Raw genomic sequence first — 23417 nt, 5'->3', positions numbered from 1 at the left:
TCTGGAGGAAATTTGCCTCTTGGTGTGGAGATTCGTTTGATCAGTTTAGGCCCAATATATTGGCGATCCTAGATTTTCTTCAGGACGGAATAGACCCAGGGCTTTCTCCTAATACCCGTAGGGCTCTTTCACACGAGCGGATGTCGTGCGTGGAATCCGCTGCGTGTAAGAGAGCCAAACCCCACTCCGGACAGCAGAGACACGGAGCAGTAACATGACTGATAATGCTCCGTGCCGCTCTGTAATCTTTTTACTACAAAATCACGGTGACAACTTTATCTCACTGTGATTTTGCAGCAAAAAGATCACAGAGAGGGACGGAGCATTATCAGTCATGTTACTGCTCCGTGTCTCTGCTATCCAGAGCGGGGCTTGGCATTCTTTCACGCAGCGGATTCCACGAACACGGCATTCGCTCGTGTGAAAGAGCCTTTAGGGTTCAGGTTTCAGCATTGGGGGCTTTATACAATACTAGTCTGGCAGAGTTCCCTGGATAGTCGGGTTCCTGAAAGCAGCAGACAGGCTTAGACCAACAATTAGGAAATATGGTAGCCCCTGGTAACCTTAAAAGGGTTTTGCCATCTCAGACACTGGGGGCATATTGCTAGGATATGCCCCCATTGTCTGATAGGTGCAGGTCCCACCCCTGGGACCTGCACCTACAATAAGAACGGATCGGGGAAATGAAAGGAGGGCGCACTGCGCATGCGCAGCCGCCCTACATTCATTTCTATGGGGCTGCCAAAAATAGCTTGGCTATTTCCGTCTGCCCCATAGAAATGAATGGGAGCAGGGGCCACACATGCGCGGTGGGCTTCCATTCATTTCTATGGGAGCAGCGCTTGGTGGTGGATGGACCCTGGGAAATCCGGGGTCCTCCAGCCACAACTCTCCCCGCTCCGTTCTCATTGTAGGTGCAGGTCCCAGAGGTGGGACCCGCTCCGATCAGACAATGGGGGCATATCCTAGCGATATGCCCCATTGTATGTGATGGGAATACCCCTTTAACACAGTTTTGTCAGGGTTAACTTCTGGCACCTTTGAACCATTAGAATCTATTTCCAAAAATGGCTCTTAAAAAACATTTTTCTGGTAGCTATAACATCAGTGAGACGAGTCTGAACTCCAGGCCTTGTCTATTCAGGATATTTTTCTTAGTATAAGTTGTTTCTACTTACCATAGATTACAAGATATAGTAATACCCTCGTTTTGTGCCAACCCCAAAACTGATCAAGAGGCCATTTTTCATACCTTAGACCTCAGACGGGCAGTACTAAGGTATCTATAAGCGACAAACGATTGGAGAATTGACAAGAATCTTTTTGTCCAATTTGGCGGGCTAAATAAAGGTAAAAGAGTGGCGAAAAGTTCTATTTCCCACTTGATAAGAACAGCTATTTAAATAGCCTTTAAATTGAAAGGGAAGGAAACCCGTTCTTCACTTAGAGCACACGTTACAAGAGGCATTGCTGCTTCTTGGGCAGAAAGATAGTCTGTCTCTCTACAACAGATTTGTAGAGCAGCAACCTGGCAAAGAGTACATACCTTTACCAAGCATTACAAGTAGGGATGAGCGAATCGACTTTGGATGAAACATCCAAAGTCGATTTACATACAACCTTGTTTCAATACTGTACGGAGCGATCGCTCCATACAGTATTAGAATGTATTGGTTCAGATGAGCCAAAGTTATGACTTCGCAAAGTCTTGCGAGACTTCGCATAACTTCAGAAATTGATTTATACTGTAAAAAAAACATTTCCCGGACTCGGGTTCGGTTTCAAGGTACCACTTGGAACCGAACCAGAGTTTAGGAAATGTTTTTTTTTACAGTATAAATCAATTTCTGAAGTTATTATGCAAAGTCTTGGGAGACTTTGTGAAGTAATAACTTCGGCTCATCTGAACCAATACATTCTAATACTGTACTGAGCGATCGCTCCGTACAGTACTGAAATAAAGTTTCATCCAAAGTCGATTCGCTCATCCCCAATTACAAGCTAGACTTTTTTTTCTAGCGAAGACATGGCCTTTAGACGCAAAGTCCTTTGTGCTATTGTCCCCCCCTAATATATTCTTTGTTATTTCTCAGGATGTGGTGTCATGGAGACGACTAGGGAAAGGAGTATTACACTGACCGGTAATCTGGTTTCCTGGAAGTCTCCATGACACCACATACCCTTTTATTTTAGTTCATAGATTGATAATCTTTTTGTTTTCTTAAATCCAAGTTACTTATAATTCCTTTATCCTGGTTACGTTGAAAATACACTGGTGATGGAGGGGAAGGGGTGGGATTTAAACCTCTCTGTTTTTCCTATTCTATCAGAGGAAGTCAGTCTCAGGATGTGCTGTCATGGAGACTTCCAGGAAACCGGATTACCGGTGAGAGTAATACACATATATTTGTTGTCGCAGTTGTCGGAATTCCTGTTTGTTTTAAGCTGCTCATCCAAATATTTTTAGCTTAAAAAGCTATACAATATATGAGATGCACCCCAAAATATTCATCCTGCAAAAAGGATGCACTCAGGTAACTATGTTAACGGAAAAATAAAGTTTTGGCTTTTGACATGCAAAGATGAAATAACAAAAATAATGAATTGAAAATTGCGGTGTCCTTAAAGGGTTAAAGTGAAAATTACAAGCTATATTCTTGCGGCCAGCCACCACTTTTTCTAACATCTCTGATAAGATAAACAAACTGAGGTGCATTAAATTGTGGCATACACTTGCCATCCACATTGTGAGCGAGATGCCATTATTATTTACTGTACCTTATTGCGTGGAAGCTGCCATCCACAGACTGCGCATTCTTGAGTTAGCATCCTCTTGATAAAGTCACGGTCCTGTGATTCTCTCACTGCTTCCACAACATCCTGAAGGTTATACCGTCCTTCCCCTTCCTGAAGTAGCGACAGAGCCAGTTCGGCACGCCCCCAGCTATGTAGTGCATGCTCCGCAAGTAATCGCCTGAGAAGTGCCTTAATAATCCAAAACAGCAATAAAACACAAACGCTATAATCTCGCTGATCTTATGCGCTCAATATACCATAACTACCTGTCTGTCTCCGGAATCTATCTGAAATGGAACTTCTTTATCTTGCCATACACGTTTCAGGAAGGGCTCCAAAAGAGGCATCTGTAAAATGCTGAGTGCTCCTGGCACACTGCCAGCACTCTCATAGAGTGCCGCGACCACCTTATCTCGATCTTGGAAGCCAAGGGAACACAGTTCTTCCACCTATAAATTGGATCCAAAACGAGAACATTTAGTTTATAACACCATCCCCAGATCAGTAGAAAATAAAAAATTGTTGAGTACTTTAAAATTAAAACATTTGTTATTTGTGTAAACCGTGTGCCACTTTCCTGGTAACTAACCTTGTTTTTTCGTTGTATAATGCATAGGTTCACCGTTTCCTCAATATCCCCTCCGCATGACAACCATGCACTACGAGCTTCGTCTGGTGTGAAAGTCCCCAACTCAGAGCCTGCCTTCTGCGATGCAGCATCAATTAATCGCTCTAACACATACACAAGTTCAGACTGCAGCCACCGAAGAGGCTTCTCTGTACCAGAGTACCGTATTGCACTGCACACCTCTTCTGGAGACACACCATTTGCCTCCCCTTCCTTAGAGAGAAGGACAAAAGATTACATGCATGCAAGGCTTCAAATTTCACCTACGAATCGGTTTCATACATTAACTTCGTAAGCTGTAAATAATGTTTAATAAATAGACAATATTAAAAATGATAACCCTGGCAAAAGGTACACTGAGGTGGCTTTCATGCAATATACGGTATGGCATAGATGGTGGTTTAGAGACAGAAGTTTCCATGAATTATATAGGTACATGAAGGAAGTGGAACGGTTTACGAAACTGTGATGCAGTATAAACCATGGTATAAAAAAGTGCTGAGTCTTCCCATTCATTTCAGGTTGTCAAGCATGGAGCTTTTACATGGAGGTCCACAACGAATGTCATATCTCGCGTCATTTGCTTCTTTGAGCAAGACTTCTGACCAGGTGGCAAAGCAATGAGCTCCTTTCCAGCTGTCCCTCTATGACCGTACGACTATCAGTTCTGTGTTACACAAACCATGGATTCGCTAAATACAGATACTGACCATGTGCAATCCGCATTTTTCTACTAGGCCTGCCTATTCCTGTCCGCAAAACGGACAAGAATAGGAAGGACATGTTCTATATTTTGTAAAGCGGTCAAATGGATGCGGACAGCACATTGATGAAATCTGTGTGTCGTCTGCATTTTTTGAGGACCCATAGAAATGAATGCAAAACTACGCCCTAGCTTAGAACTAAATGAGCTCGAAGTTTGTAATACACCTTGATGGGGTATTGTTTGAGCTATAGGATTCATGCACTTACAAGTAGACAATAATAGCAAAAGCAGTATGATAAACATTTCTACCTATATGCCACCTTATGATGTACCACCTCGGTAAACATACATCAAAATTTAGGTAAAAAAAAAAGTTTTTAAAAGTGGCAAGAAAAGGGGGCCTGGCGCTGTGCTTTGAATAATGAAACATTCAATCTGATTGGTTCTTATGAGCAATTAAGCCGGTTTTCCTTAGCACCAGTTTCGATAAATCTCCCCCAGACTGCTTAACCCCTTCATGACACAGCCAGTTTTCACCTTCCTGACAGTGACCATTTTTGCAAATCTGACACGTCACTTTATGTGGTAATAATTGTGGAACGCTTTTACTTATCCAAGCCATTCTGAGAATGTTTTCTTGAGACACAATGTACTTTATGATACTGGTAGATTTGAATCAATACGTTTCACCTTTATTTATAAAAAAAAAAAAAAAAAAAAAAAAATCCCACATTTACGGAAAATCCTGTTCTTGTGTCATATTTTCTAAGAGTCATATTTTTTTTTTATTTCCCGTCGATCATCTTGAGTGGGAGCTCATTTTTGATAGGATGAGTTGACGTTTTCATTGGTACCATTTCAGGGTACAAAGTACTTTTTGACCGCTCGCTATTGCGCTATTACGCTGTTTTGACACCATTTTTTAAATGTTATATGTTTTTACAGCATTACTCTGAAGGGGCAGACCATTATATATTTTTATAGAGCAGGTAATTACAGACGCATTTTTTTTCATTTTTAAAAATGCTGTTTTTGGGTTGCCATTTTCTCAGCCCTATTTTTTTTTTTTGTGTCAATCGTCTTGTGTAGGATCTCATCTTTTGTGGGATGAGGTAACGTTTTCAGTAGTACCGTAGTGAGGTACATTGCCTTACAAAAAGTGAATGAGTGCGTTTTTTTTCTGATGGGGTAGATCATGTGATATTTTTATAGAGCCGGTCATTAAGGACATGGCAATAGCTAATACAGTACGTCTTTTTTCATTACTTTTTATTTTTGTCCCACTGTAGGACATTCATTTTTGGGGGTCTGATCCCCTCAACAATGCATTACAATATATGTCAGTGTATTACCAGTATAATATACTGACAGCCTTCCTGCCTGCAAGACCCAGGGGGCTGGGTCTCACAGGCTTCTGTACAAGGCAAGCCCCAATACCTGTGGAAGGCATCAGGCTGCCTTCCCAGCCATGGGGTCTCCATCACCACATTGCGGGGACTCTATGGGCATGGGGAGGGACCCCTTCCTCCCACATCCTGCACATGCCGCGGTTAGCACTGACCACGGCATTCAAAGGGTTAAAGCGCCAGCATCGTAGTATTCACCGATGCAGGCGTATACAGCAGGGGCTTCCCGCTGCGCTGTACATGTATAGTGGATGTCGGGAAGGGTTTACTAATTCTCAACCCATTATATTGAAATGTTAATGCAACCTTTTCAATTGGTCTAATAAAACAACCATTGATTCAATAATAAAACCTTAGATTAATTCCCCCCCCCCCCCCAATGCCCTAACATAGTAATTTTCTCCCACACTGCCCCCACATAGTAATTTCTCCACACATAGTAATTACTCCCCCACTGTAGAAATATTCTCCACAGTAGTAATTTCCCCTCATACTGTCCTCTAGTTCCTCCCTTATGGCTAGTAATGTCCCCCACTGCCCGCCTTACGGCCAGTAATGCCCCCTCAGTGCCCCGCTTATGGTCAGTAACGTCCTCCCAGTGCCCCCTTTATGGCCAGTAACGTCCCCCCAGTTCCCCCCTTATGGCCAGTAATGTCCCCCCAGTGCCCCCCTTATGGCCAGTAATGCCCCCCCAATGTACAGTAATGTACCCCCCAGTGCCCCTCTTATGGCCAGTAATGTGCCCCCCTTATGGCCAAGGGGGGCAAAATACTCACCTGTATCCTTTCGCTGGCGCTCACTAGCTGCTGGTACGGCCTGGGATGCTGCAACGCAGATGCGCACAACTCACTGCTGTGCGTCCCGGCACAGACAGGCGTGATGAGGTCATCACGCCCGCCTGCGCTGGGATTTAATTACCAAATAGACCGCAGGCCTGTAGAGTAGATGATTTGCGGAGGCGCAAGGAATTATTGGCTCCCATGCCCAACCGCAATATTCAGCTACAGCGCGGCAGCCCTGTTGCAAATGACGACAAGGCTAAAAAGTCTATATAATGTTTAAAGGGAACCTGTCACCTCAAAAATGCATCTACATGCCCCAGCAGCACCTCATAGTAGTCAAGGGGGCAGCGGCCTCCTTGCTTCAGGTCAAGGTAACCATGCTCCCTAACCGTCCCCTCTTGCCTGAGAGTGACAGTCTGCAGTGCGGGTGTGATTCCCCAAGTCTTGCGCATGCGCACTGCGCCACTAAAACCCGGCTAACAGCGGCAGCAGGAGATGGAATAGCTCATTATTAGAGGGTCCCGCGCATGTGCGAGATTCGGGGAATCGCGGCCGCACTGCAGGCTGTCACTCTCAGGCAAGAAGGGATGGTTAGGGGGAGTGGTTACCTTGACCTGAAGCAAGGAGGCCGCTGCCCCCTTTACTTCAAGCTGGCCGGCACTATAGCACTGATGGAGAATAAAACTGCGTTTTTTGAACTTATGCAGCATCGGACAACAGGATGAAGAATATGATTATTAACAGGCTGCGGGCTACTATGAGGTACTGCTGGGGGACATGGATGCATTTTTGAAGTGACAGGTTCCCTTTAACCCAAATTTTTAAGAAATGACAAACATGTGATGGATCTGTGAGCACGAGAGTGTTACGAGAGAATTACAGAAATAAAACATACAGCAAGGTATTTTAACATTTCCCTCACCTTAATCAATGCCACTAATTTTGCTCCATCCTCTTTCAGCTTCCTCTGTCTCATCTCGTCCTGGTATTTTAACTGTTTCTCTTGTTCTTTCTTATTCTCTTCTGTCAGTGTCACCTCTTCACTGGTCCGGTCACATATCTCACAGACACGGCCACCGCACATGTTGTAAAATGTGCAGTGGTTGCACTGCCAACCCTAGAGTTCCACATAATATGAGTTATTGTACTTTAGTCCCATTCTCAGCTATTTTTACAAATGACTATCATTTTACTACAAATTACCTTTAACACTTTCATGTGTTCTTCCTTTTCTCCATTTAGAGGTTCCGAAAAAATTTCTAAGCCGCTTCTCAGCTCATTTATGGGGTTCTCAATCAGGTAAGAGTTATCTGGGCTGCTTTTCTTTGAGTACTGAAGACTAGCATTGTTATTCCCTTGGGACAGTGGCCTTCGGTTAGATGGCTCAATGCTGGCAGCTTTATCATACATACTACCAGGCACCTTGCTATTCTCTGGCAAAGACATAAGTCTACTCTGGTCAGGTAAGGCTGTGGTCTTGTAGCCGTCTTCACTATCCATTAAGGAAAAAGCTGCAGACGTGTGCATGTCTCTAGATGGTTTCCTGGCTAGTCGAGGTCGGTCACACACTGCACACAAGACAGCTGAAGAAAGATTCTGTAGAGTACAAGCCTGACACACCCAAGTGTCTTTCTGCTGAGGATTTTCTAATGACATATTCAATGCATTGTTACAGCCACGGGGACGGTCACATCCCACACAGAGCACTGACCCCCCTCTATTTAAAGTGTGGCACGACATACACCGCCATGGTGGACGAGATGAAACATGTGATAGAAATTCATCATCCTTGGGCCTTTATGAAAAAACAAACAAGTTAAAGGCAAATAAAACTTAAGAAATCCAAATAAAGAGTATGTAGACTTTTGTAACAAGTATTGTATTGCTTCAATGCATCTTAACTATTTCATTACCAGAGTGTTTACCCCTTCCTTACCAGGATAATTTTTCAGTTCAGGATAGGTCATCAATAAATCAGATCGGCTGGGGTCCGACACCCGGCATCCCCGCCGATCAGCTGTTTGAAGAGGAGGCGCGCGCTGTGCCAGCGCTGCCTCCTATTCACTGTTAACCTTCTCGCCGTTGCATCTGCAGTGGTGAGCAGGTGTAATTACACCCAAGCCGTACCATTGAAATAAATAGGACGGCTTGGGTGTAATTACACCTGCTCATCACTGCAGATGCAACGGCGAGAAGGTAAACAGTGAAGAGGAGTCAGTGCTGGCACGGCGCGCGCCTCCTGTTCAAACAGCTGATCTGATATTGATGACCTATCCTGAGGGTAGGTCATCAATAAATATAACTCGGACAACCCCTTTAAGCTTTCGGCTATAATTTTTATTTTTTTTAAACTTTATAAATGAAAAAAATAAGCTGTGAAAAAACTAGTTAAAATTAATAGTCTGACAATGGCATACTGACTGGATAGAGTGATACTGTGCAGGTACACTCCCCCCAACTGGTTACTACCCCTCTGGACCCTTACTGCAGACTGCTAGCAATTCATTCATAACTTCTAGTAGAAATAATAAACTAGTGGCACAACACAGAGCCATAAGAATAGAGGCTCCAGAATTGGTATTATATGGGGAATGCAGATAGTTACTAATATAGACATGTCAGGAGTGGAGACAGGTCCACTTGTAGCTCCTTGTTAGAGAACAGCAAGTTGTGCAAAAAGTACTGAGACATTGAACAGTTGGACATGTGCACTCCAAAGTTTAGAGAAGGTCACATTAAGTTCACCTGTAAAGGTTAGAGTGCATTTCACCCACAAGCCAAATATCCCTAACTTTTTGTGAGTAGTGTATGTGTATAAAATGACTAGCTTTTCTGAATCTTTTCCTACAAAATTATATATCAATTTGCTCAGGTCTTATTGCTCTATTACATGCTGCTTACAAAGTGCACTGCGTTTCACGGTCGGGACAGTTTTTTTTTTTGTTTTGTTTTTATACTGCATTGAAGCAATAACACAGTTTGCTGCAAAGGTATACATATCCTGTAACTACAGAAAAAAACGTCAATACCTGTGTGTGGGTGATGTGCCACAGGGGTTGCGTTGGTGATGTGAACGATTGGGATGCGAGTGTACTCTATGGTCGCACTCTAAACACAGCATATCATTACATAAAGTACACACAACAGACACTGTCTTCACACCACAGAGACCACATCCTTCAGGGGACATTTCTGAATAGAGTATCCAAAATTGTGAAGTTAGTGGAAAGAAATTTCATAATACCTTATAAAAAAAAGATTCTATGAAAATGTGCACAAAAAGGCAAAATATACCAAATATAATATGTCCTTTCACATATGACCTGTATAAAAGGGTTACTTAAATGATAAATCAGTTTAAAACTACCTGATGGGTCAGGTCTGGAGAAAGCAACAGAATCGGTGGCCAAGGTGTGCTGCAAATATAAAAAATAAAATAAAAATTGCCATACAAAAAGACACACAAAAATCAACATTTTGCAGCAAAACTTTAACAGATATTATAACATTTTACCTGAGGTAAATTCATTTTCAACAGTTCATCGGTTGCCTGATCCTGGAATGGATGAGAATTCTGGGGGAATACAAGCACTGATTTTAGAAAAGCAGTATTTAAAGACTTTAGAGCTATAAGCAAAGAAGCACTCACAGAGATCAAAAGATTGAGCTCACGGTGGAGGATGATGACATCTGCTGTTACTGCAGCAACATTGGCAGCATCTGGTTCCTCCATAGCATCTGGAAAGCTAAGACCATCTGGAAGAGACTGTGTGTATCCATACAATGACAAGACATGACGCCCACCCTAGAGGGGCAAGAAAGGCAATGGCTCATTATCTACAATCATACAGCAAAATACATTTATGGATTCATAGTGAATCCGCAAGCTAGAGTGACAATTCTATTCAGTCTACAAATAACGCCACCGGTGATCCACTTAAAGAGGACCTTTCACTAGAATAAAACATCTAAACTAACTATACAGACATGGAGAGCGGTGCCCAGGAATCTCCCTGCACTTACTGTTATACCTGGGTGCCGCTCCGTTCTCCCGGTATAGCCTCCGGTATCCTCATAGTTAGGCTCCACCCAGGGGAACCTGCCGGCGTCTCATTCTCCCATGCTGTAGCGCTGGCCGATCACAGCGCTCAGCTCATAGCCTGAGAGAAAAATAAGCCGAGCGCTGCGATTGGCCAGCGCTACAGCATGGGAGAAGGAGACGCCGGCAGGTTCCACTGGGTGGAGCCTAACTATGAAGATACCGGGAGAACGGAGCGGCGCCCAGGTATAACAGTAAGTGCAGGGAGATCCCTGGGCGCCACTCTCCATGTCTGTATAGTTATTTAGATGTTTTATTCTAGTGAAAGGTCCTCTTTAAAGGCTATGTACACCTTTGGGGGCAATTTTTTTTAATTATTGCATTGTACTTATTTCTTATATATACGACGCTGGAGCAATAGGCAAACATGACATGGTTTCAAACAGCAAAGACCCGCGGCTAATGACCACGACCAGCAATAATGCAGATCGTGGTCATTAAAGCCTTTAGATGCCATGATCAACTGAGATCACAGCATCTAAAGGGTGAAAAACGCAGAAGCTTGGCTTCCGGGCTTCTTACCGGCATCCTCTGTGGCCAATGAGGATGTTGGTAATTGATTTAAATGCGTTGCGTCTCACTGAAGAGACCCAGGGCATTTAGGCTGCAATTTTTATTTTGGCCAGCAGATGGCAGGCCAAAATAAGAAATGAGCAATTCTGAACAATAAATGGATGTAAAACATCCATGATTGTTTAGCATTGAAAAAAAATTATTGATTTTGTAGGCTCAAACACGAGCTTCAAAATCATAACAAAAAAGTAAAACAAAAAACTGTTAAAAATATATATAAAAAATAAAAAAAATTTTTTTAATCACCCCCCTTTCCGTAGAATAAAAAAATAAATACATAAATAACAAAAAATATAAACACCATGTGTATCACCGTGACCAAAAACGCCCATACTATTTAGGCTACTTTCACACTTGCGTTCAGAGCGGATCCGTCTGAGACGGATCCGCTCATATAATGCAGACGGTGGATCCGTTCAGAACGGATCCGTCTGCATTATATTGTAAAAAAAATTCTAAGTGTCAAAGTAGCCTCAGACGGATCCGTCCAGACTTTACATTGAAAGTCAATGGGGGACGGATCAGTTTAAAAATTGAGCCATAGTGTGTCATATTCAAACGGATCCGTCCCCATTGACTTACATTGTAAGTCTGGACGGATCCGTTTGCCTCCGCATGGCCAGGCGGACACCCGAACGCTGCAAGCAGCGTTCAGGTGTCCGCCTGCTGAGCGGAGGCCAAACGCTGCCAGACTGATGCATTCTGAGCGGATTCGCATCCACTCAGAATGCATTGGGGCTGGACGGAAGCGTTCGGGGCCGCTTGTGAGAGCCTTTGAACGGAACTCACAAGCGGAGCCCCAAACGCTAATGTGAAAGTAGCCTAAAATATAAAGGCTGTTACGGCGGATGACGTAACAGAAAAAAAGGGTCAAAATTGCCAATTTGCCATTTTTTCCTCGCTTCCCTTACCCCCCCCCCCCCCCAAAAAAGTAATAAAATGTGATCAAAAAGTCACACAGACGTGGTATTAATAAAAACGACAGATTATCCCGCAAAAAAATTAGCCCCCACACAGCTCAGTAGTTATAACTATAAAAAAAAAAAAGTTATTATGAGGGTCAGAATATTGTGATGTAAAAAAATAATAATAATTCTCTCAAACTTTTACATTATTTTTACACTATTTAGACATAAAAACCTAAATATATATGTGGTATCGTTTTAATCGTACTGACCCAGAGAATGAAGAATAAAGGTCACAGGTCAGTTTTACCAGAAACGGAACACTGTGGGAACAAAACCCGTAAATCGGTGGAGGAATTGCGTTTTTTCCAATTCCACCCCATTTGGATTTTTTTCCCACTACATTGTATGCAACATTAAATGGTGGCATTAGAAAGTACAACTTGTCCTGCAAAAAATAAGCCCTCATACAGCTATGTGAACAGAAAAATAAAAAAGTTATGGCTCAAGGAGGAGAGGGAAGAAAAATTAAAACGCAGAAATGAAAAAACCTCTGGTATCCTAAGGGTTAAAGGCATCTGTCAGCAGACTTGTACCTATGAAACTGGGTGACCTGATACATGTGCACTTAGCAGCTGAATGCATCTGTGTTCGTCCCATGTTCATATGTGCCTTCATTGCTGAGAAAAAAGTTTCAATATATGAAAATGAGCCTCTAGGCCAGGGTTTCTCACCTCCAGTCCTTGGGACCCACCTACCAGTCATGTTTTCAGGATTTCCTTAGTATTGAGCAGGTGATATAATTAGTGTCCATGCATCAGGACTTACCACAGGTATTCATTCTGTGGGATATTCTCAAACCCTGACCGGTAGGTGGGTCCCGGGGACCGGAGTTGAGAAACTCTGCTCTAGGAGCAACAGGGACGTTTCCGTTACTCCAAGAAGATCATCTATTGCCCTCTCCACTTGCCTCACTTACTCACTCCTGGCCGTGACTTGTCCTAAAGTCTCACGCTGCGCCATGTGCTTCAGTATCTGGCCAGGCGCAGTATAGGAAAGAGGCTTGCCAGCAATTCTCCTCTGAACTGCAAGCCTCTTTCCTAAACGCACATGCAACAGGTCTACCAGTTTCAGAGGTACAAATCTGCTGTCAGATGCCCTTTAAGAAAACTGATATAGCAAACTGAAAGGAATTTAATATACTACTGCGACATATCATCCTATTACTCCTGTCAACAACGGTAGAGGGGTATACAAATGGATTAAATGTGTGTTGCTTCCATAGAAAGAGCAGAAACCTATATATCAAACATACAAAACCAATACTAAATACAAACATTAAAATTCAGTAAAATGAGAATGAACACAAAAGGTGGCATCACAGACAGACCACATGAATCAGGAATAAATAACAGAAGTAAAGGGCAGACCTCAATATGCCTTCTTCCAGGGGAAGTCTGCGCCAAAATGCATGTTAGGCCTGGTGTTATCTCTATAAGTAACATACCTTCATCTACTTATTAGTTACATTTGGGCATTGTGTGTGTGTGTATACACTAGTTCTGTCATTGCAATTTTCATACTAATCATTGTTCATAGGATCACTTGGTTCTCACAGTTTCCCTTTGTGTCGGCAGCACTTCCCTGTTCACATGAAAATCTGCTGCCAGTAAAATAGGATTTTAATGATCATTCCAACGGTCCTCAACCTGTGTAAATGGACATTTGGAAATCAGCCAATCAGATTTCACCTTTCATTTTCCAAAGGGGCTCTAATAAATGAAAGGTGGAATCTGATTGGTTGCCATCGGCAACTAAGCCAGTTCCACTTTACACCGGTTTTGATAAATCTTACCCAATGAGTCTAAAGCCTGAAGCTGCAGTGAAGACTCTGATCAATCCAATTCAGCAGGGAAAGGTATGGCAGACCCTTCCAAATACGTGGCCCGCTCCGTACAGTATACAAAATGTTCAGCAAGGAGGAGAGACACAACAGGCGAGTATGTGCATATGTAACAAATAATTCTCCTCAATGGTTGAAGCCAAGGGAAATCTGTAATCTGTGATTTTTCCATGAACGGAGGCCCTTTTACATGGGCTGAGTATTCGGGTAATTGTTGGGAACAAATGGTCACATGAATGCTCATTGCCCGATGCAAATGGTGCTGCAGATCATTCATTTGTCGGCAATCGCATCTTTTATGCGGAACATAAAATCAGTTGGTGGACGTGCTGCCGGCAGACAACTGAATGAAAAAGCATCTCTCCCCTCAGATCAATGATCAAGTAATTATTGGAAACAAATGGTTTGTTCCCAGTATGAATTGGCTCAGTAAAAGGGTCTATAAAGGAAAAGCCCTAGCTCAAAGCAGTATAATGATAACATAATAAGTTAAAAGACAAAAAAAATTGCAAGAATAATAAAATACAACTTACATTAACAGCATCAACAGTCGACTTAAAAACAGGGTTGTTAAATTTGACACTCCTCCAGAACTTAGGCCGATGTGGTGAGAGGAGATTCTTACCATACTTCTCCAAGATATTGAGAGCAGTAATCACAAAGCGAAGCGGCGGCGACTAGGATATTAAGAATCGTATAAGTTCATGTGAAATATTAACCTTTTTAATTTCAAACAATGGGTTACAATTGAAGCTTTTACTATATACCAAAACAACTGCACAATATGAAAGCTTGTGCCAAATATTACATTTGGATGGGGGTAAAATAAAAATACATGATTCTTATTGATTCACCTGATCACCACCTGGAAGCACAGTCTGCAGGTCCAGCCTACGATACCGTTCTTTGAATGGGACCTCTAGCATCTGGTCAAGTAGGTCAGTTGTCACGGTGTCAGGCTGGTGAATTAAAGCAAGCTCCAATGCATTTCTGAGCTGCCAGGTAGCCATGCTTCAGCAGAAGACACTACCATGGGTATGTCTGAAACAGAACACAATAGCACTTTAGATTCCTTGGTAGCAAACCTTTAAACAGCATGCAAAAATGACACCAAATATCAGGTTAAAAGTGTACAGTGCCTTACAAAGTATTTGCCCCCTTGATGTGTTCCCTGTTTTGTTGCGTTACAACCTGGAATTAAAGGGGTTGTCTCACTTCAGCAAGTTGCATTCACCATGTAGAGAAAATCAATACAAGCACCAGGGTCTTTGGTGGTCGGGACCGTGGGAGCTCACATAGGCTGGTGCTTTTTCCTACAGTGTGCAACCACGACCACCAATGGATTACAGGGTGGAAAAGGATAGGGAATAACTTTGAGATTAGTGAGAATCCTACAGCTGGGACCCCAACCTATCACAAAAATAGGGGCCCCGTACCACTTGCAGGACACTTGCAGCTCCCCTGAATTGACCAGAGCGGCCGCTTCATTCATTTCCATGGGACTTTCGAAGATAGCAGAGTACAGTGTATGTACAGTATGGTATTTAATATTGATAACCTATCCTCAGGATAGGCCATCTGATCTGTGGGGGTCCGACTACTAGCACCCCTGCCAATCAGCTGTTTAAAGAGAAAAAAGAGTTTACGACCGCTTTCTAGGCCTGTGACATCAAGTTTAGAGATTCGTTTCACACGCTTTGTTTACTGGTAAAAGGTGAATTGCATTATGGATTCTGTTACCACGGACCATAACGCAATTCTATGACGGAATGCATAACGGAATGCCTTTAGAGGCATTTCGTTATAATAGAAGTCTATGGACTGCATAACGGATCTGTCCCATTTCCGTTATGCAGGGGAGTCATCTGCTCAGCCATAATGGCATATCATAGGCAGTATCACATCATTACCATCTATTGTAGAGCAGTGTAATGTGTAGTGAGACCCTGCCCACTCATTCACCTAAGCAGCTCTGAGTTGGCACCCAGTCCTGCTCACCTTCTAGGACAACTTGCTGGTGGCCACTTAAAAAAAATTCCCATAGAACCCCTTTTAACCACCCCAGTGTAGCTTTAGCAGTATGTTTAGCGTCAGTGTCCTGCTGGAATGTGAACCTCTGTCCCAGCCTCAAATCTCTGGCAGACAAACAGATTTTCCTCAAGAACTGTCCTGTATTTACTGCCATCCATTTTTCCTTCAGTCCTGGCCAGTTATCCAGTCCCTGCCTATGAAAAGCATCCCCAAAGCATGATGCTGTCATACCATGCTTCACTGTGGGAAGTTTTGGGTTTGTGCCACACATAGGCCCTGATTTATCATATAATGACTCCAGGACTCTGGCATCAAAAAGTCGCAAACATAGAGCTTGCACTTGCTTGCGCTAAATTTTGTGACTTTTTGCATTTCTACACCACTCAGTGTTTGGGTTATTTCTTTATAACCCAACCTAGATCTGTTCTTCTGCACAACTTTGCCTCTGACCTGTTTGTAGGCTCCATGGTATTCATGTTTCTTACTTCATACAGTAAACACAAGGGCCTTTCACAAGACACTCACATCATGTGATAGGTCATGTGACACTGACCTCACAGGGGGACATTGTTCAACTGATTAGAACAGACCTCATTTAACCACTTGATTACTAGCCAATTTTCAGTTTTTGGTTTTCATTTTTCACTCCCAGCCTTCCCAGAGCCAATATTTTTTTTTTTCCAATCGCATAGCCATATGAGGGCTTGTTTTTTTGTGGGACAAGTTGTACTTCCTAATGGCACAATTTAATATTGCATACAATGTAGTGTTAAGTTGGGAAAAAAAATCCACAATTCTGCCACCGTTTTATGGGTTTTGTTTTACAGCATTCCCTGTGTGGTAAAACTGTCCTGTTCACAGTAGGGGGAAATGTCAGTGCGTCTTGTAGGTCAAACACTAATGCGCCACTAAGGCCCCTTTTACACGGGCGAGAATTCCGTGAGGTGAGCGCATTGCACCCGCACTGAATCCGGACCCATTCACTTCAATGGAGCTGTTCAGATGAGCGGTGATTTTCACGCATCACTTGTGCGTTGCGTGAAAATAGCAGCATGTTCTATATTTTGCGTTTTTCACGCAACGCAGGCCCCATAGAAATGAATGGGGATGCGTGAAGATCGCAAGCATCCACAAGCAAGTGCAGATGCAATGCGAATTTCATGCATGGTTGCTAGGAGACGATGTTAGTAAATTGATAAAAGTCAATTTACTGTTATTTTCCCTTATAACATGGTTATAAGGGAAAATAATAGCATTCATAATAAAATAAAAATTTACTCACCTCATCCTGTTGTTTGCGCAGCCGGTATAGTCTTCTTTCAGGACCTGCAAAAGGACCTTTGATGACGTAATCGCACTCAGTGACGTCAGCGCAGGTCCTGCTGAATGAAGATAGACGTCACTTCAGTGAAGAAGTCCGCGTCTGGGTACCACAGTGAAAACGCATTGCACTCGCGTGAAAAAAAACTGAACATCAGAATGCAATTGCAGTCAAAAGTGACTGTAATTGCGTGCCTACTCTCGCGGTTTTCCCGCAATGCACACGCAACGCATTCAGAGCAAATCCGGGACACCCGTGTGAAAGAGCCCTAAGGCTGTGCTGTGACCTGTGCACAGCCTGAGGACGTAGGCGCGCTTTGTTACCTCACACTTTGCAATCTCGAGACACAGCTCAGTGCAGCAGGAAGAGAGCTGGATCTCAGGAGTGGTGGCGTCTGTAACAGGAGAGCGATGCCCATAGCTTTCTATTGGGCATGCGCCGGATCTCGGAAGGTCGGGGACTGCAGAAGCCGCCCAGCTAAGTGAATATTGATGAGCTGGGCGGCGCTTCAAAAACGGCGGTTGGGCTGATGCTGGCTGGGCGCAAGAGAAGCTGAAACCCCGCCCCTTGGGCAGAAAGAACAGCGATTAGTTCAGGTTATAAAACGTGAGTTAACTGTACTCATAATGTGGACAGGGGGGATACTTATATGTTTTTAATGCACATTAGAAGACCTGTGCATAGATATGTACAGCTAATTATGGTTATTGGGCCTGTCAGTGTCCCTTTAAGTTTTTTTTTTTTTTTTTTTTTTTTGTATGATCTGTGGTCTGAGCTGCAGTCTAATCAGCATTGGGGGGTCTGAACTGGGATCTAATTAACATTGGGGGTCTGATCTAAGGTCTGCTTGGGGGTCTAATTAACACTGGAGGTCTGATCTGAGGTCTGTCTGAGGATCTGATTAACAATGGTGGTCTGAGCTGGTCTGACTGAGGGTCTGAACTGAGGGCTAATTAACATTGGGGGTCTGATTAAAGCCTCATGCACACGTCCATGGAACACCCGCCCTGCATTCCTGCTGAGTGCAGGAGCGCGCAGCGTCATTAGTTGCTATGACGCAGTGCGCCCGCTGCTGTACAGTAATGCACTCATATTATCTATACGAGTGTATTACTGCACAGCAGCGGGCGCACAGCGTCATAGCAACCAATGACACCATGCGCTCCTGCACTCAGCAGGAATCCAGGCCGGTATCTCACGGTCCGTGTTCCACGGACGTGTGCACGAAGCTTAACATTGGTGGTCTGAACTGAAGTCTGATTAAAATTTGGGTCTGATATGAGGTCTGATTAAGATTGGTGGTCTGGGGGGGGCAGAGCTAAGCAGAGCATGTGAGCGGCAGCACGCTGGCCGAGCTCCGCTGCACCATACGGGACAAACATCCTGAAACCCACACTGAACCGGAGATAAAAGCCTCAGTTCGGCTCCTTAACTTACTGCTGACCCCTGGGCTGCACCAGAGTGGGCGTCCTGCGATTATGAAGCTGAAAAAGAACAGGAAAGTGGCGGAGAAGGAAATCCAAGATGGCGCTGGCTCGGCAACTCCAGGCCGACAGTGCCGGACAGCAGAGGAGCAGCGGGATCCAGGGGCCAGGCTGGAGAAGTTTGCCAGGACCTCTTCAGTGGGGGTGAGCAAAGGGTCTCAAAAGAGGCAAGCAGCTGCTAAGGGGGAAGTACAAATGGACTCTGATCCTGAAATGGAGGAGCCGTCTGGGGAGCCTATCGTCCAATCCAATAGATTCTCTCCACTGTGCCCTGATGCTGATGCACACTATGGGGGCTACAGAGTCTGATATGGATGAGCCTACACTGAAAGATGTAATGCTGGCCATAACTAACTGTGGCAAGTCGCTTGCTACTCTTACTGAACAAGTAGGGGCCATCAAAGAAGACGTTACTATTGTTCGCCATGATTTGAGAAAACTGGCAGAATGCACCACGGCCTTAGAAGACAGAATGGGTGCGGTTGAGGATATCTTGCTCCCCCTGAAAAGAGATATAAGAGAGTACGCCAGCGGGTGGATGTCATTGCCGCTAAACAGGACGACCTGGAAAATCGGGCCTGCCGAAAGAACATTAGAATGGTTGGCATACCTGAGAAGGCTGAAGGGAATCAGCCGGCAGAATTTTTTGAAACTTAGCTTAAAAACAAATTTGGCGCGGAGGTGCTGACGCAGTTTTTTGCTGTAGAACGAGCTCATAGAGTTCCTACCCAACCGCTACCACCGGGGGTGCCTCCGAGACACATACTGATGAAATTACTGCACTACAGAGATCGGGACATTATTTTGAGGAAAGCCAGGGAGCTGACTGATCTTACAATTGATGGAAATAAGGTGTCACTATATCCAGACCTCTCAGGAAGTGAAAAAAAAAGAGTGAAATTCCTGGACATAAAGAAATGTCTACGGTCCCTGAATGTTGCATATTCCATGATATACCCTGCCAAGTTGCGGATAGTGGCCTTGGGGACTACGACTTTCCATGACAACCCAGAGGAGGCAAGGAAGTGGCTGGACCGTCATGAGAGACAGCTGGCGGCAGATGGAAACTGATGGCCAGAAGATGCGATGATAATCTAAACAACTGCCATTGAGGGCATGTGGTGTGTCAGTCGGTATGTGTGACAGTATGGCTGGTGAGCTTATAAGTGGTTTACAATGTGCAGAGTAGAATGGCTCCTCTAACCTATCAATGGAGGGGTAATCTCGCATTGGGTTCAATACTTTATGTTCTAGAGGTGCAGGAGGTGTAGGGGTATGTCGCATTACTTTGTATATTTTCTAATTGCGATAAAAATTGTTCTCTGTTATTTCCTACAGATATATTTATTGCTGATACCGCCCTACATTTGGGGTAGATAGGCTAACCACTGGTGCTTGGCCTCGACGGCGGGTGCTAATTTGAACCCACGGGTCTGGTAACTCGGGTGTATTTGGTGGGACCCCGCTGTTGAGGCTAAAGCGCCATTTGGGGTTCTATTTGTTTGCTTAGTTTAAAGAAAAGGGAGGGGTTCTTTCCCATTTTTGCTAGTTAGAGTCTGTAAATTGTGACCATGATTTCTCGAAGTTCCATAGTTAGAGTCCTGGAGCATGACGTGAGGAATATACTGTGCCCTTTAGCAGTAGACCCCCTGGGCCTCACCCGTTTCAATGTCCTGATAAATATTGCCATGGCAGGAATAGTTCACTTCCTCAGCTGGAACACTACAGGAGCAAAGGACAGTAATAAAAGAAGGGATATTCTAGATAGTGTCAAACAGCACCACCCTGTGATATGTTGCATCCAGGAAACGCATTTACTGGAGGATCAACCAAAGCTGCTCAGTCCACATTGGGCTGGGCACTGCTATCATGCTACGTACTCTACATATGCGAGAGGCGTAAGCATTTTAGTACACAAATCCATAGCTTTTACCTGTATCTCGCATAAGATAGACAGGGAAGGAAGATATATTTGCCTACACTGTACACTATCCCGTGTGTGATAATAGGGGTTTACATCCCACCGCCTTACTCCCCACAGGTGCTTAAGTCTATTTTGGTTTATTTAGCGGACGTGCCGGATGTTCCAGTCATAGTTATGGGAGACTTTAACAGTATTGTTAACCCTACATTAGATAAGATGGGAGGGGGCTCTTACTCTCCTGGGTGCGACCTCACTCCATTTGAAAAACTTCTGCGGGAATCCCTTCTGTTGGATTTCTGGCAATTGAAAAATCCGCTGACTTTCAGCTTACCAGAATACGGCGACACATGGGGCCAGATTTATCATGACTTTGACAGCTCACTCCACTTTAACATATGGCTAAAGTCAGTTTTAGCCAAGTCAGATTTATGTTCGGCCCTTTAAGACTGTAATAAATGTTGTTTGACGGTAGCAGTTTATCAGTCAGTAATCCCCTACAATTGTATGCCAAGTGGAAAACAGATATATCAGCCCTAACTGAGGAACAGTTTCCCGATTGCCCGTTGTTAGCTGTCAGTGAAGCGCATAGTCTCCCCCAATTGTACCTATTGCATAGGGTATACAGAACGCCAGTGGTCCAAAAAAAAATAATAATGGGATATAAGGACAATGACCTCTGCCCAAGGTGTGATATGTCCAATGCGGACTTAATTTATCTCATGTGGAATTGTCCGAGACTGAGACGGTATTGGACCGAGGTCATAGAACTAATAAACACTTTGATGTAAGCCTAAATATTGCACCCTTACCATGTGTACTAGGATATTTTGAGATCTTGCCGGGCATGGCAAAAAAGAAGCTGGCTATTGGGTGGATCCTATATCAAGCTAGGAAAAATATTGCATTCCACTGGATAGACAAAACAGCACTGACGATACATGAATTGGTGGCTAGAGTACACAATTTGGTTCAAATGGAGAAGTATGTTTACAACAAGAGAGGATCCACTAAACAATTTGAGACAGTCTGGTTTTCCTGGATGCAGCATTACAGAGATATATAGCCCCTAGGCCAAACACAATGTGTTGTTTTACTGTTGCTATAGCTGACGCGCTGGAAAGGTGTGACTGTGGAGTGACTGGATGTCATGTGTTACCGGGATGAGTGTGTTTATGTGACAGATATATGGGATGTGAATCGGGATATAGGGCACACTGTGCGAATGATTGTACAGGTTGATCTACTGCTGGACTCATTGCTGGATTCATGGACTTTGGACTTTATTGGTCATGGGACTATGGGTTGGGGGTGGGGAGTTGGGAGGTGGGGGGAGTTTACTCTTGTTCTTAATATATTATTGAAAAAACAAATAAAAATATCTGATTTTAAAAAAAAACATTGGTGGTCTGATGAATTTTTTTTTTTTTCATATTTTCCTCCTGTAAAACCTAGGGGCAGTTTATGGGCAGGTGCATCTTATAGGGAGAAAAATACGGTACTTTGCCATTTTTGACATTGCTTTTTTACTTTATTGTTTACACACTGAGTAACCTGTTAAACAAGTTGTTCTGGTTATTTCAGTCATTTGGATAACTAATAAGTGTAGTGTGGTTTATTTTGCATTTGCGGTATTTTCTGAAAAATAAATCGCTTTTTTTTTTTTACTGGTTTTTTATTATATTTTTAATTCCTTTTTTTTTTTTATAAACCCATTATGGAATTGTCTTACAAAATAATTTTATACTGAAAGGGGTTCTGCAGTTTGTTTAAACTGATTATCTATCCTCTGAATAGAACATCAGGATCTGATCGGCGGGGGTCCGACACCCGGGACCCCCGCCGATCAGCTGTCTGGGAAGGCAGAGGCGCTCCAGGAGCGCCATGGCCTTCTCACCGTTTACCACTGGCCCAGTGACGTCACGACTAGTATCAACTTGCCTGGGCGGGGCTAAGCTCCATTCAAGTGAACAGAGCTTAGCCCCGCTCAGGCAAGTTGATACTAGTCGTGACGTCACTGGGCCAGCGGCGCCGCTGCCTTCTCAAACAGCTGATCGGCGGGGCTCCCGGGTGTCGGACCCCCACCGATCAGATGCTGATGACCTATCCAGAGGATAGATCATCAGTTTAAACAAACTGCAGAACCCCTTTAAAGGGGGAATTTATCAAGCTCTGCACTCCAGAATTCTCTCTTTAACCTCCTCCCGACCGCTGTACGCACCGATGCGTCCTGGAGGTGGTTGATTTATTCCTCCTGGACGCATCGGCGCGTCATCTCGCGAGACGCGAGATTTCGTCACAGCCGTCCCGCGCATGCGCATCGCGGGCCGGCATTTCGTCGAGAAGTATTTCGTCAGCAACCTGACGGCCAATGATCGTGGCTGGCAGGTTGCTGATTTTTAAAAAATCCAATCAAAGGCCAGATAACAGATCATATTAGTAAATATGATCTGTTATATGGCTGGCCTGCTCCTCTGCTGGTTCTTTTCGTCGGTTGGATCCAGCAGAGGAGCAGGCTACACAGTGAGTACCCCAACACCACATACTAGCCCCAGATCACCCCCCTGAACCCCAATAACCCTTTGATCACCCCTTTGATCGCCCCTGTCAATCACTAGCGAAAGGAAAAAAGTGATCAGTGCAAACTGTCACTTATTTTTTTCACTGGTATTGACCGTTAGGTTTCAGTATAGTTTAGGCCCCTTGGTTAGGTAGTTTAGGGATCGGCAAGCGCCCAGCCCACCGCACCGCAGTCCGTTATTCGCTGATTAGCATATCGCTAATCAGCATTTGTACTTTTATAGTATCTGGAAGTGATCAAAACTGATCACGGTCAGATCTATAATTGTATTAGTGTCACTT

The 23417-nt window shown here is 43.9% G+C and overlaps 1 protein-coding gene across 2 annotated transcripts in view; it reads right to left on the bottom strand.

The window, feature by feature from the left end:
* Positions 1-23417, bottom strand: part of RNF31 (ring finger protein 31) — a 72988-nt gene that overhangs the window by 35076 nt on the left and 14495 nt on the right. For both annotated transcript variants that reach the window (XM_044273092.1, XM_044273091.1), the window contains exons 2-12: positions 14653-14839; positions 14332-14475; positions 9968-10123; positions 9833-9892; positions 9686-9734; positions 9348-9510; positions 7522-8113; positions 7241-7435; positions 3386-3637; positions 3063-3245; positions 2779-2985 (exon numbers count right to left, since the gene is read on the bottom strand). In XM_044273092.1, the coding sequence (XP_044129027.1) occupies positions 2779-2985; positions 3063-3245; positions 3386-3637; positions 7241-7435; positions 7522-8113; positions 9348-9510; positions 9686-9734; positions 9833-9892; positions 9968-10123; positions 14332-14475; positions 14653-14808 (2157 nt within the window). In that variant the 5' untranslated portion in view covers positions 14809-14839. The remainder of the gene's footprint in view (positions 1-2778; positions 2986-3062; positions 3246-3385; positions 3638-7240; positions 7436-7521; positions 8114-9347; positions 9511-9685; positions 9735-9832; positions 9893-9967; positions 10124-14331; positions 14476-14652; positions 14840-23417) is intronic.

This window comes from Bufo gargarizans, chromosome 1, assembly GCF_014858855.1.
Source record: "Bufo gargarizans isolate SCDJY-AF-19 chromosome 1, ASM1485885v1, whole genome shotgun sequence".
NCBI lineage: Eukaryota > Metazoa > Chordata > Amphibia > Anura > Bufonidae > Bufo > Bufo gargarizans.
This window is presented reverse-complemented; position numbering and strand designations above follow the sequence as displayed.